The sequence below is a fragment of the Macaca mulatta genome, chromosome 12 (genome assembly GCF_049350105.2).
Source record: "Macaca mulatta isolate MMU2019108-1 chromosome 12, T2T-MMU8v2.0, whole genome shotgun sequence".
Classification (NCBI taxonomy): Eukaryota; Metazoa; Chordata; class Mammalia; order Primates; family Cercopithecidae; genus Macaca; species Macaca mulatta.
This window is the reverse complement of record NC_133417.1, coordinates 108,594,319-108,610,078: the sequence shown is the minus strand read 5'-3', so window position 1 is coordinate 108,610,078 and position 15,760 is coordinate 108,594,319. Positions and strand designations below refer to the sequence as shown.

General features: G+C 36.5%; 1 protein-coding gene across 11 annotated transcripts in view; it reads right to left on the bottom strand.

Annotated features, from left to right (window-relative positions):
* Positions 1-15,760, bottom strand: part of ABI2 (abl interactor 2) — a 108,413-nt gene that overhangs the window by 54,300 nt on the left and 38,353 nt on the right. For all 11 annotated transcript variants that reach the window (XM_001103104.5, XM_001103265.5, XM_001103497.5 and 8 more), the window contains 2 exons: positions 13,723-13,890; positions 1,430-1,606 (listed from right to left, as the gene is read on the bottom strand). In XM_001103104.5, coding sequence (XP_001103104.2) covers positions 1,430-1,606; positions 13,723-13,890 — 345 coding nt within the window. The remainder of the gene's footprint in view (positions 1-1,429; positions 1,607-13,722; positions 13,891-15,760) is intronic.

Below are 15,760 nucleotides of genomic sequence, written 5' to 3'. Positions count from 1 at the left end.
ATATATATAAAAAAAATCAGATTACTTTTTTCTTACATAATTGGGCAAACAGAAATATCACACTTTATATTCTAAGTATCTTTTTGGCATTAGATTCTGGCAGTATTCTAAAATATTCCATTAGCAGTTGTTAGCCTTGAATAAATTTTCCCAAGTTAGAATAAATTTCAGTTATTAACTAACCATCCAATTACACATCTTATTTTAACATGCTCTTATTAGTAATCTAAATGCATGTAGGTATTGGCTATAAAATTAAATATTGGGCAGGCACAATGTAATCCTGTACACCTGTAATCCCAACATTTTGGGAGACCAAGATGGGAAGATCACTTGAGGACGGGAGTTCATGACCATCCTGGACAACACAGACAGGCCCTGTCACTACAAACAAAAAATTTAGCTCAGCACAGTGGCATGTGCCTGTAGTCCCAGGGAAGCTGACACGGGAAGATCATCTGAGCCCAGGAGTTCAAGGTTGGAGTAAGCTATGATTGTGCCACTGCACTCCAACCTAGGTGACAGAGTGAGACCTTGTCTCAGAAAAGTTAAATTAAATACCATATTCCAGATAATAGTGCTTGATCAAAACTCTGAAGAGAGATTTTAAAAATAAATTTACAGTGTATATTTTCTTTTTACCTAGATCTACATTAAATTTAGATTTAACTGATTTCCATCCATAACAGTGTGTGTTTTTTAAGTATGCTTATATTAGAAAAAAAATCAACTACATGAACTGTACAGTATCATTATAAGCATGTACGTATGTATATTTATTTACTCATATCTGATAAGTCACTGTCTTTCAAACTACTGATCAGATGTAAGTTGATACTCAGCTAAAGCTCTGAATCATTAGGTTCAAATATCAATTTAAATGAAATTTCCATGTTTTAGGCACCCAAATACATCTTAAAAGACAGTCAAAATATGTAATAGCTATACACTCAAAAGCAGTGGCAATATTAATTCACCTAACACTATTTTTGCCCAAGATGTTGGGATAAAATTATTTTAGAAAAATTCAAACTACATGTTTATTAATATATGTTGTTTTTGAAAACTAATGCCAAAAGTCTGCTGATAAGGTAAACACTTTCATAATAACATGATGAATGATTTTTTAATCAGCCATATTAAATTAAAATGGGAAAGATTACACTACACTTATTTACTCAAACCATAGGAGGTATTATCATCACTAAGCAAATACAATTCATTCAAAGATGATTGTTTAAAACTTGAGAATACAGCACTAAGAAAAAGCAAAAAGGGTAAAACAGTTATAGTAGCAAGGAATCTTCACGACAACTGGGCCAAGACTTTGTCCTCTAGGAAGGAAAGATAGATAAAAAGCTTAATTTTCTCAAGAGTTAGTTTCATTATGGGTTACTACTTTTAAAAGCTTGAAAAAAATTATACCTACCTTCACTCCATGTCCAATATCATCTAGAATTGTATAGTCAATAGGTTTTCTAATATAACGAACTGGTCGTTCAAGGTTGGCTGGAGCAATAATCTTATGCGTCCTTGAAGTGTTTTTATTGGTAGTCAAAATACCAATTTCTCTTCTTGCAACTTTCTCTTTATGAATATCAACTGTCTGCAAAATATAAAGTAAAAAACACAAAAATGTACAGTTCTAATATCCACAAAAATCAAAATATATATGCCTAGAGATTTAATATTGCTACTCATATTCTAAACTATGCTTGCTAAATTTTATTCTTCTGGACTACTGACTTCCTCCATTTTCAGGTTAAAGCAAGGGCTGGTAAACCATGGCCAAATCTGGTCCATCACCTGATTTTTACAGCCCACAAGCTAAGAGTAGTGTTAACATTTTTTAATGTTTGGATAAAAGAACAACAACAACAAAAACCCTTCACGTGAAAATTATATAAAATTCAAATTTCCTTTTCCATAAGTAAAGTTTTATTGGAATACAACCATGCTGCTTACTTGCTTATTTGTCTAGACTTTACACTGTAATGGCAGAGATGAGCCACAACAGAGACGGCATGGCCCACAAAAACTGAAGTATATATTAGCTGGCTCCCTTACAGAAAAGGTTTGCCAACCCCTGGGTTAAAGCACGCTAACTTTGTCCTCTCCATTAAGATTCAGACTAATATAGTGATTAAGAAAGCCCCTGAAATTAATCTAGTTACATTTTTAATGACCTATAATTTCTATTCATGTTTAAACATCTTTTTTTTTTTTTTTTTTTTTTGAGACGGAGTCTCGCTCTGTCGCCCAGGCTGGAGTGCAGTGGCCGGATCTCAGCTCACTGCAAGCTCCACCTCCCGGGTTTACACCATTCTCCTGCCTCAGCCTCTGGAGTAGCTGGGACTACAGGCGCCCACCACCACGCCCGGCTAGTTTTTTGTATTTTTTAGTAGAGACAGGGTTTCACCGTGTTAGCCAGGATGGTCTCGATCTCCTGACCTCGTGATCCGCCCGTCTCGGCCTCCCAAAGTGCTGGGATTACAGGCTTGAGCCACCGCGCCCGGCCTAAACATCTTTTTATTTAAAAGGAAAGAGGGCTGAAATATAATGTTAAAAATAAAGCCAGGCACAGTGGCTCAGGCTTGTAATCCAAGTACTTTGGGAGGCCAAGGTGGGCAGATTGCTTGACCCCAGGAGTTCATGACCAGCCTGGGCAACATGGCGAAATCCCGTCTCTACAAAAAGCAGCTGGGTATGATGGCACGTGCCTGTAATCCCAGCTATTTGAGAGGCTGAAGTGAGAGAATCACTTGAGTCCAGGAGGTCAAAGTTGCAGTGAGCCATGACTGCACCACTGCACTCTAGCCTGGATGGCAGAGCAAGACCCTGTCTCAAAAAACAAAACAGCCATTTTTTGACCCCAAAAGACCAAGTTGCTTGGGCAAAGTTGCTTATATTTTTATCATGACAAAACGCCTGTAAAATATTTCATTAATTTATTTATATTTATTAAATGCTCCATAGGACATAAGAGTAAGAATGTATTGTAATTACAATCTTCTATTTGCTAACAGAGGGTGAATTTCTCCACATACACAGGTAGTTAGTACACTAAAGCAAAATTTTTTTAAACTGCAAGCTGCAATTTAGTGGTATGTAAGCAGCAATTATTTCAAACCAAATAGAACAGAAACATCAGACTGCATGTACACACAGTAAGGTAAAAGCACTGTTTCTTGAAAAGTCTTTTTATTACGTATATAAATAGATACGTGAATTATGTGCTGAATAAAATGTAAAAAAAATTTTTTCCTGTGTTGCAGTCAAAAGAGTTTGAAAGATCACTTCACTAAAATGGTTCACATCTCTTACAACCAATTCCTAGCTCAAGCAGCAATCAACAGACACATTTTTTGCTAACTCTTCCCCAGTCCCACTTCAATGTCCTACTTCAATTTCCCCTTTGTAAAAGAACCTGGTAGTAACAATGAAGAGAAAAGATAATCATCATGACATTATAAAATACTACTTTAAGAAATCTGAACACGGATCATCTATCCTTCTAAACTGCCTCAAGTATGAGGTAAGCTTGAAACAAATTCAAAGTCTCTTATTTCTCTACAACCAAGAGATCTTAAAAACAACAGGATCTGTATGTTCCAGAGCTAATGCACGTATAAACAGAACCTCAAATAAAAAACTAACCATGGTAGTAATCTTACAATTTTAAGTATTTCTTTTTAAGAAAAAAATCATCTCTAAACTTTTCTATGCATGTTAGGCTAATTATGAGAATAGCTTTCCTCTTCAACTGCTTGAGAAAACTATAACAGAAAAGTTAAGTTTGCGTATTAGTGATGACATTGGAATTCACTTAATTTTTAACTTTAGAGAAATGGAAATTAATCACATTTTGATTAAAGTTTATTTTTATGAGACAGTGTCTCACTCTGTTGCCCAGGCTGGAGTGGAGTGGCCCGATCATGGCTCACTGCATCCTCGACCTCTCAGGCTCAAATGATTCTCCCGCCTGAGCTTCCTAAGGAGCTGGGACTACAGGCGTGTTCCACCATGCTGGCCTAATTTCTATACTGTCTGTAGAGTTGGGGTTTTTCCATGTTGCCCAGGCAGGTCTTGAACTCCTAAGCTCAAGTGATCCACACACCTTGGCCTCTCAAAGTGCTGGGATTCAGGAGTAAGCCAATGTACCTGGCCTTGAATAAAGTTTAGTGAGTCATTCTGAATCATTAAAAATATGGGCTAGAAATATTATTTCATACCATCAAGAATGCTTCAAAAAACAAAATATGACACTTTTTTAATAAAATGGGTCTATCAGATCAATAAAAGGTTCATCAGAAAATATAATCCTCAAGACATTGTTTTTATTCTCCTCAGTTTTTAGAAATGTACTTAACTTATTCAGAAATGAAACTACAAGAGTGTAAACCTGACCAACCATAACAGAATTACAAGCTTATAGCTTCTATTTCAAATCTGCATACTATAAAGATACATTTTTTTGCAACACGGTCTCACTCTGTCACACAGGCTGGAGTGCAGTGGGACAATCGCAGTATACTGTAGTCTTGAACTCCTAGGCTCAAGCGATCCTCTCACCTCAGCCTCCTGAGTAGCTAGGACTACAGACGTGCACCACCATGCCCAGCTAATTTTATTTTTTGTAGAAATGGGATGTCACTGTGTTGCGCAGGATGGTCTTGAACTCCTGACCTCAAGCAATGCTCCTGCCTCAGTCTCCCAAAGTGCTGGGATTATAGGCATGAGCCACCGTGCCTGGCATGTTCTATAAATATTAATAAATCTCTGGAGAATGAACAGGGAGAAATCATCTTCCACTTACTATTTACACTAACACACAGTAATATTTTCTAACAAGCACATATTTCTTAATTGTTTAAAAAATTGAGACTTTAAAAAAGCATAAAAATATAAATTAGAAATCTCTTCATTTGATCTTATAGAGATGTGACTTGGTCTAGGGATTGGGGACATTTACATATTACCCATATGTTCTCTTCATATACACACAAACACACACTAAGCCCAAACCCACAGACCATAACAGTAAAAAGGAAGACCAATACAGCAAATAAAAAGATAACAATAAGCCTAAAACAAGGGGTCATTGTTATAATAGAGCAAAAAAAATGGCACTAAGCCTCCAGGGAGAGAAGGCAAAGTAGAAACATAATGAGTTACAAAGAAATATATCAATTCATCAGGAAAGTGAAATGTTTCCCAGGACTAAACTCTTTAAAAATATATTTGTTGTTGCTTCTTATATCAAATCTCAGTAAAAACTGAAGGCATATTTTTTAAACATAATTTTTTAACAGCATAAGTATACAGAAAGTCAAAGTAATTTAGTTTGGCTATATGATGCTTTTAATTGTCTACTTCAAAGAATGCCTACATCTTAGAAACACTAGGGGCAGGGTAACTCAACAGTGGCACTATTGACATTTTGGGCTTGATAATTCTTTGTTGTGGGTGGGGGTGAAGGCTGCTGTCTTGACGATTGTAGAATATAGAAAAGCATCCAGGTAGGTAACTGTAGCACTCCCTTACCATGAGATGTGACAACCAAAAATGTCTAACATTGCCAAATGTCCCCTTGGGGGCAAAACTTTCCTGGTTGAGAACCAAAGATCTATAGAGGAAGGACTAATTAGCTGGTCCCTTACTTCATTCAATCTCAAATCGCAATTGTTTCCAAATTTTTTCACAAGTCGACTCAAGATCAACGCCTCTAATTTGCCTAAGTATAGATATCTGAAGTAAATAACTTTAAAAAAAATCTATAATAATAAACATAATCTAACAAGGGTATAATTTGTATTCTTGCCATCATACTACCACACTGGGTGGAACTGCAGGAGTTCCTATGGGCAGGAGAAAATATGCCTTTAGAAAATGGCCACGGTTCTATTTGGAGTTTGAATAATTTGACAGAGAGCACTAAATCTATTTCATAAACAAGCAGAAGATTCTCAGGTTGGTCCAGAAGATTCTAAAGGTTTTCAGCAATCATCTGCTTCAATTTTTTTTTATAGCTTTCACTTGTAGAAAATAAGCATAGTCAAATTAGACAGAATAATAAACACTCCCTCCTCACATCTATCATGCAGCTTTAACATTGATAAATTCGTAGACAATTGTCAGCTGTAAAAGAAATTTAGGAAAGCTCCTGTAACATATTCTTAAATAAAATATGGCTACTATGTTTTTCCTAAATCAAATTCACAGCTATCAGTAATTATGGCATTTGCCCTCAGGATATTCTTTGACATTATAATGTTAAATTTCATTAAGTTAAATTCTGGAAGTACAAGTTCAACATTGATATTTAGGATGAATTTTAAAAGTAAGAAAAGTATTTCAAATTTATCCTGGGTTTTTTAAGTGACTAGTTATATGACAACAAACCTACTTATTTAGAAGAGGCCTCAAGAACAGCACTCACCTGTGGCAAGTAAAAAATGTGTTCTGCTAGCAATCAAAGACGACCATAACTAATGCAAGTACACAATTAATATAATTATTGTTTGCTACAGATCCCGTTAACCAAAAAACACACCAAGATATATCACTGCAATTGTGTAGGACTTAAACATCTATTCTCCCACAGTTTCTTATTAGTTTCCCCATCCTTCTCACCGATATTGCCAAGCTGATCTCGCATGCTGCAGGCTTCCCCCATGACACTTCAGCCACAGTGCAAAACCCAGGTTCCTTAAGGATACCTTTTATGGCCTTGAGATAAACATACTGACTCCCAGCTCCTTTGCAAGCCTGAGCCCCACTCCCACATCTCCCTCATGAACCCAAGCACATGCTCAGGCCACAGCAGATGACAGGAAGGTACTGTATAAAATATTTTGTTTTAGGATTATCCATGCATTGTCATTTCCCATTACCACAGGTAATTGAGAGTTGACTGTACTGGATAGCACTATCTCAGTTAGCTGCCCATCAGTGTGGGAAAACATCTGCAGTCAAACAGTTACAGTGGATTAACCCAACTAAATTGGGTGTTTTTAAGTATGTCTCAATTTTTTTATTAGTAAGCTAATGTTTCAAATAAACATATTTAAATTACAATTATTCTTCAAATTATGTATCATTCATAAAACAAATTACTAACAAACTGAGTAATTTTCAGTTTTTTATAAAGTGATATAAAAATTATGTAGGAATTAATTGGGAAGTATAAAAAGTCTACTTTCTATGCATAATTACATATTGATAACCTTCAGTGTATCTCCTTAATTAAAACTGGAAATTTTTTTTTTTTTTTTTTTGGAGACAAGAGTTTCGCTTTCCACCTAGGCTGGAGTGCAGTGGCACAATGTCAGCTCACCGCAACCTCTGCTTCCAGGTTCAAGCAATTCTCCTACCTCAGCCTCCAGAGTAGCTGGGATTACAGGTGCCCACCACCACACCCGGCTAACTTTTGTATTTTTAGTAGAGACAGGGTTTCACCATGTTGGCCAGGATGGTCTCGAACTCCTGACCTCAGGTGATCCACCCACCTTGGCCTCCCAAAGTGCTGGGATTACAGGCGTGAGCCACTGAGCCTGGCCAAAATTGGAAATTCTTAAGCAAGGCTATCTATATAAACTTTTTTGGTTTTTTTGTTTTTGAGACAGTGTCTCACTCTGTTGCCCATACTTGAATCCAGTGGCATGAACATGGCTCACTGCAGCCTCGACCACCTGGGCTCAAGTGATACTCCCACCTCAGCCTCCTGAGTAGCTGGGACTACAAGCATGCACCACCAAACGTCGCTAATTTTTGCATTTTTTGGAGAGATGAAGTTTTGCCATGTTAGCCAGGCTGGTCTCGAACTCCTGACCTCAAGGGATCCACCTGTCTCAGCCTCCCAAAGTGCTGGGACTACAGGCATGAGCCACCACACCCAGCCTAAAGTTTTTAGATAGTAAAAGCTACCCTACTTGTTGAGTTCTTGACCTGCCACTGCCTTTCAATACCTAGCTCTTGAGAACAATTACTTCCAACTTTACATTATTTTATATTAATTCTTTTCCAGCTCCTTTACTTGTTACCTGCTAACTAATTTAACGCCTGGCCCAGTGAGTCCTACTCAGCCCTGGGGAAGGTGGGATGAGCACTACTTTCTTAAGTTCTTTATGTTGCCTTTTGACCTTGCTTAATCTTTTATTCTAAGCCATCACAAACTTGAACATGGACAAGTACTGACTAATTTTACTAGCTAAGAAAAAAGATGGGCCTCGCTTAGAAAAATTTTAGTTTACAAACTGATAAGGATTTTAGTTTGAAAAGTGTTTTGCAAACTTTTTATTAAAAAAAACTTACTAGAAAAGGACACAAAATAATAGGCACAGTAAGAAACATTCATCTTTATAATAATGTTACACTACACTGACTTAAAGGTATGTGTGCCTGTACAAGTATTCAGTGAAATTACATGTTTACTCCAATAAGTATACATTCTGGGGAAATATTTAATGTTAATTTAACTCCACTATCAGTTTGAAGATCAAAAATGTCATTTGTTTTAATAATATGCTTCCAAAGAATGGACAGGATAACAGCAACAAAGCTAGAGATGGAATTTCTTTAAAATTTACCATCCCTAAAACACATAACATAATCCATGTTAAGAACCAACCCTACTACTACCTTATAGATATGATGAATGTAGTAAAAATTAGTATACTACTTAATACTATATTGTCCTTTTAATAGAAAAAAGTGTCTGATACTATATATTCCTAATCAATTAATATCCTGTTTTTGAAAACATCTGACATTTAGAAAGAGTGGGTTTCTACTTTGTTTTGTTGAAGTATTTCTCCCCAATACAGAGTAGAGTCAATGGAATTCTCATCCTTGGATTACAATTCAGAGTAACTTGGGAAACAGTTCAGTTAAATTAAAGTAATAGAGGGTTGAGACCAGTGGACACAGATTGAGGTAAAGAGCAAAACCAACAGAACAGAATAGAAGCAAATAAAATCAAGCTCATTTGTGAGAATCACAAAAATAAGGAATTCAAGATGGAAGACAGCTAAGAAATTATCTAAACAGTCCTATCTTACAGATGAAAACACTTAAGTTCAAAGAAGTCAAATGTCACACAAGTCAGCAGAAGAGCCAGGGTAAAACCTAGATGCCCTGATCCTTTTCAGGCCAATCCTGTTCAGCGTTCATTTTCGTTAAAATGGACAAAAGGGATAGGAGGCTGAAAGGTGGTAAAGTTCTTACCCAGCCAATAGGGAAAAAAATACTAATGGGAAAAGAAACTGAATACCCTAGATAATTAGTATCTACTAGTCCCAAACAACTCTACCCTTACAACTCTTAAGGCTTATTGCCATTCCAATAAATGTGTAATCTTGTCTTTGACCTGACTGAACCCTCCATTCCTTCAACTCAATCTTCACTATACACTCTCAGAGTCTAGTATTTTTGCCCAAGTTGCACAAAAATCTGGTCTCAAGAACCCCCTGGTTCCCTCTAGAAACATACAATATTTTTAATAACACAAGCATCATAATAAAATTTAACACTCAAACATTTGGAAAAAGTATTTTAGAGGAGGGGCTGGCAAACTAAGGCTCCATGCCAGAATGTGGCCCGCTGCCTGCTTTTATATGGCCCAGAAGCTAAGAAAGGTTTTAACATTTTTAAATCGTTGTTTAAAAATACACACATTAAAAAAGAAAAAAGAAAAGAAAACATAATTAAAATGTCTTTCAAATCTGTCCACATCTCTACCTTACTTGCAATGTCATCTCTCTTTGCCGGGCATGGTGGCTCATGCCTGTAATCCCAGTACTTTGGGAGGCTGAGGTGGGAGGATCACTTGAGACCAGGCATTCAAGGCCACCCTGGGCAACATCATGAGACTCCATCCCCCCCACCAAAAAAATACACACACACACACACACACACACACACAGAAAAAGAAGAGAGAGAGAGAGAATAGGAGAATGACACCATACGTGGCCCATAAAACCTAAAATAATTATCAATACGTGGCCCACAAAACCAAAAAAATAGTTACCCTCTGGCCTTTTATTTAAAAAAGGTTTGCCAACCCCTGTTTTAGAGTATTTACTATTTGTTTTGTAAGCAGAAAATGTTTTCTTCTACACTACAGAATAAAATTCCAGTCTGAAGAATATCAAATAGTTTTGATATTCAACTTTTTAAATAAAGAATTCTACCTGTAAACACAAGTAAAACAAAATTTCAATCCTTGAGGCAAATGCTAGAAAATACATAAATTTTTAAAATTACTCTTATTTCTTAAATACAGCCTCTAGCAGCCTATTTCTCAGACTTGATCCTTTATCCAACATAATAATTTACATTCTGTATAAACATAATAGCCACTGAGAACTGCAGATTACCTCTCCAACTATTGCCCCCTAGACACTCAACTCTGAAAAAAAAAAAAAAGGTTTGACATATTCCTGACAGCTTTGACTGAGGCCTCTGTTATTTCCGGTTTACTAATCTCTATCCATTCTTCTGTTTTTTACTTAATCCATTAAAATAGCTTTAAAAGATAGCATTAATTGACCATATTAAATGCCAATTTATATGATTGATACTCCCAAAGAAAATGTTCTCAATAAATGAATTAATACATATACTCAAAATCTAGGGTGGTTGAATATTCATCTTCCTCCTTGAGCTTGCCAACACTTTTCTACCAAAGTACTACAAAATTCTAAACAGAAAATAAATTATTATCCTTGATTGCTATTTGCTTGTTGTCATCATTTACCCACATAATCTCTCCTACTCTCCCCTAATGCCTAATAAAACTAGTTCCTCCTTTTTAGGAACTCTAATATGCTAGTTTCTCTTCTATATTTGTTCTTTTCTTAAAAAGTTTATTTTTAACATCCTTTGCTAATGCTTCAAACATGGAAGAATTTTAGGATTCTCAAGAATAGATCTTGAAATTCTGTATCAGATTAGCAATTTGTCAACCTCCCTCCTTCCATAGAAAACCAAGTTCAGGCCAGGAGAAGTGGCTCACACCTGTAATCCCAACACCTCGGGAGACTGAGGCGGGAGACTGCTTGAGCCCAGGAATTTGGGACCAGCCACAGCAAGATGGCAAGACACTGTCTCTACAAACAAACAAACAAAAATCAGCCAAGCATGGCACGTGCCTGTAGTCCCAGCCAGTTACTTGGGAGGCTGAGACAGGAGGATCCCTTGAGCCCAGGAGTTCAAGGTTGCAGTGAGCTGTGATCGTACAACTACACTCCAGCTTGGGAAACAGAGCAAGCCTTTGTCTCTTTAAAAAAAAAAAAAAAAAAAAAAAATTCATCTATTTAATCATTTTAAATTCCATTGATTATTTCCTTCAGGAAGCCTTTTCAAACTGAAATTTACCTTACACTCATTAAAACTCACCAATTCTTTTTTTTTAACTTAAGATACACAATATAACAAGCAATAAATAATATGTCTGCAGAAGTTTGTATAAAATGTGAAGAAACCCTTATAATGGCAAATTCAGATTTCAGATTAAATAATATTAAATAAGAAATCCTCTAAACCAGTCTGATAAATTTTCAAAAATACCATATCTGATTTTATTATCTGGACTATATTTGGTCCAGTTATATAAATTTGCTAAACTTTAGACTCTCAAAAACAGTCCATTTGAAAAGAGCCCTGAACTCTCAAGACATTAAAAAAATAGTAATAATATGCATATTTAAAAGTTATTTTTATTCCAGAATAGTTCTAATCATTTAGGTCTAAAAAGAGTGTTGAATAATACTAAATCATTCAAATGACAAGGTGCTAAAATACAACATTTCAAAGATCTCTTCGAAAAAAGGCAGGCACAAACCAAAACCTTTATCATTTTTATATTTTTTAAATTGCATTTTGCAATTTAATTGGTTTTTCACTGCAGTATTATTTTAAATGGCCCCAAAATATGGGAATGATTATGAAAGACATAACATATACATGCAACATTATGCAGCCACTGAGAATGTTTATGAAGAACTTACAACATCAAGAGATTATGTTTGCTTTAACACTAAGTTAAAAAAGCAGAACCCAAAATTCTATACCTATTCTATAACTGACTCTATTATATTATAATCCTGGCTACTTTTTTTTTTTTTTTGGAGACAGGGTTTCACTCTGTCTTCCAGGCTGGAGTGCACATCATAATTACAGCTCAATACAGTCTACACCTCCCCATGCTCAGATGATCCTCCCACCTTAGCCTCCCAAGTAGCTGAGACAACAGGCGTGCATCACCACACCTGGCTAATTTTTGTATTTTTGGTAGAGAACAGGGTTTTGCTATGCTGCCCAGGCTGGTCTCGAACTCCTGGGCTGAAGCAATCCTCCCACCTCAGCCTCCCAAAGTGCTGGGATTACAGATGTGTGCCCAGCCCACAGCTACATTTTAAAAAAACTACTGGCCGGGCGCGGTGGCTCAAGCCTGTAATCCCAGCACTTTGGGAGGCCGAGACAGGCGGATCACGAGGTCAGGAGATTGAGACCATCCTGGCTAACACGGTGAAACCCTGTCTCTACTAAAAAATACAAAAAAAACTAGCCGGGCGAGGTGGCGGGCACCTGTAGTCTCAGCTACTCAGGAGGCTGAGGCAGGAGAATGGCGTAAACCCGGGAGGCAGAGCTTGCAGTGAGCTGAGATCTGGCCACTGCACTCCAGCCTGGGCGACAAAGAGAGACTCTGTCTCAAAAAAAAAAAAAAAAAAAAAAAAAAAACTACTTACAGGAAAAAGGATTACAAGGCAATATACCAAAATATTAACAGTGAAAAGCTTGGTAAGTGGTAAAATGGTTTTTTATTTTTCCACTTTTTTTCTTCTTTTTCTGGGTTTTCATGAGTATGGCTTTTATAATGAAGACAGATTAACATTTTTTAAAACACTTTTACAAATCCATAAAGTGATAAACTTTAAGTTATATATAATAAAAATAATTTTGTAAGGTTTGCTACTATTTCCATTATTGCAGGTATAGTACCATCCCAATAAACATAAATCCTACCAAAAGAAAAAAAAATTTTGAACATGCCACCAATCTATCAAGTTTATCTTTTTAAATTGATAAAGAAGTATGAAATTTGTTGGCCGGGCGTGGTGGCTCAAGCCTATAATCCGAGCACTTTGGGAGGCCGAGACAGGCGGATCACGAGGTCAGGAGATCGAGATCATCCTGGCTAACACGGTGAAACCCCGTCTCTACTAAAAAATACAAAAAAAAAAAAAACTAGCCGGGCGAGGTGGCGGGTGCCTGTAGTCCCAGCTACTCGGGAGGCTGAGGCAGGAGAATGGCGTAAACCCGGGAGGCGGAGCTTGCAGTGAGCTGAGATCCGGCCACTGCACTCCAGCCTGGGCGACAGAGCAAGACTCAGTCGCAAAAAAAAAAAAAAAAAAAAAAAAAAAGAACTTTGTTAAAAAAAAAAAAAAAGTGGGGGGGGAAGGATGAAGTTTCATTATAGGGCTGATTATGTTACCATGACAACTGAGTTTTAATAAAATTCACAATTTACTTTCTTATCAAAATCACACAGATAACCACCCACAAAAAGATATAATCAAAGAACAACCTAATATTAAGTTTCTATTTTCCAAATTGTACATGTGAGTTAACTTACATAATAAAAGCTGCCAGCATTACAGACAGCCTGTGTTTATTATTAAGGGTTCCTCATAGGCAAATAGGAAAATATTGTGGTCTCACTTGTGAAATATGATTGATTGAAGATTCCATCCTTCGTAGCTGGGATGCCTGGATATCCAGCATCTGCAGGACATTGTTGGCCAAGGTGTTTATCAGATAGGCAACACTTGCTAAGGATTGGGTGGTATAGGCTTTGGTTTCTTCTAGGGCTCTCTGCTTATCTGCTGACTAGGAAAAAAAACAAACCAGTGATCATTAATTCAAAGATAACCCATTTCTAGCAATCTAACCTAACAAAAAACTCACCACAACGATTCTGTTAACTGAATCCACCAGAAAGTAAAAAAACGAATCCACCAGAAAGTGAAAACTACTGGTATCATATAAACCCCAAACTCAACGACTGACTGAATTAACTAATGTTTTCATGTTGAATAGACACATTTTTGTACAGATGCAAATAAAATTCTAAAGCCATTATCTAGAAAATGAGATCCAATGGACAATTTGAGCCATGGTAGCAAACTATACACTGCTTGGAAAGGTAGCACTGATTTGAACGTATAAATTTTGACACACTTTCTTCTGCTTTTCTGAATTCCTCTTTTCCTTTCACTCTATTATGTGAAATGTGGCCAGAACATAATGTCTGATTATATAAAAGCATCCAGGAAAAAAAAATTTAATTATAAATAATGATATGATAAATAAAATGGTAATAATGATTATTATAAACTAAAAGTAATAAAAGGATCCTTCCCTCCAAAACATTGTGTTATAACCCTTCAAGATGTAAACTGCCATGTTGCCCAAGCTGGTCTCAAACTCCTAGGCTCAAGAGATTCATTGGCCTGCCTCGGCCTCCCGAAGTGCCGGGATTACAGGCATGAGTCACCATGCCCAGCTAAACATTAAGCAATTTTTAAAAAAAATTAAGTTGACACATGCAGTCAGGCTCATTCTTCTTTTCCATTTTAAAATTAAGATTTCTATCCATTAATTATGCCTAAGAAATACTGTGACCGTTTATATATGAACATGAAAAAACCAATATGAAAAAAACCACAAAAAGTAAAAAAATTTTAAAAACAGATATAAAGAAAAAAATACAAATAAAGTTCTGTAAGCATTAAGATAACAGCCCAGGCAGAGCGCGGTGGCTTACGCCTGTAATCCCAGCACTTCGGGAGGCCGAGGTGGGCGGATCACGAGGTTAAGAGATTGAGACCATCCTGGCTAACACGGTGAAACCCCGTCTCTACTAAAAATACAAAAAATTAGCCGAGTGTGGTGGCGGGCACCTGTAGTCCCAGCTACTTGGGAGGCTGAGGCAGGAGAATGGCGTGAACCCAGGAGGCGGAGCTGGCAGGGAGCCGAGGTCGCGCCACTGCACTCCAACCTGGGTGACAGAGCCAGACTCCGTCTCAAAACAAAGAAAAGATAACAGCCCCAGAAAACACGTAGCCTGAGAGAGATAAATAGTTTTCCTGATCTTGATCCCATAGAGTAAGGCTTTACTCAATGAAATGGAAATAATAATATTCAATTTTGTAAAAATATTTATAGATGGCTTAGCAAGTATTTTCATTAATAAAAGAAGCAAACAAATCTGGTCCCATCCTCTATAAAATAAAAGTAACAGAAAATGTCAGGAGGAAATTCTAAGGATCAGTGCTACAAAGAAAGAGAGTATTTTTGTTACAAAAAAAAAAGGTGACACATTCATTCAATATAATCCACAAGTATATACCATATATACAAAACATTGTGCTCAGAGTTGAGCAATTTTAAAACATTGTATCTGCTCTCAAGGACTTACCATGGGAGAAGATCCACATAAATTACTAAGGTGAATTAAGGTGAATAAAAATCAAGTACAGGCAAAATAAAGGTAACATGATGAGCAGTATGAAGAAAAAGGCAGGTTGAGAATATCAGTAATGGCAAATGTTCAGTCAGATTTTTAACCAGTTTTTAAAAATTGAATTCTTAACAGACTCTACACAGCTAATTCAGAAAAATGAAAGTAATTCTCAGATTATTTGTCTTGTATGTATCTTCTAAATCAGTATACCATTTCAAGACGTCTTAAATAAAT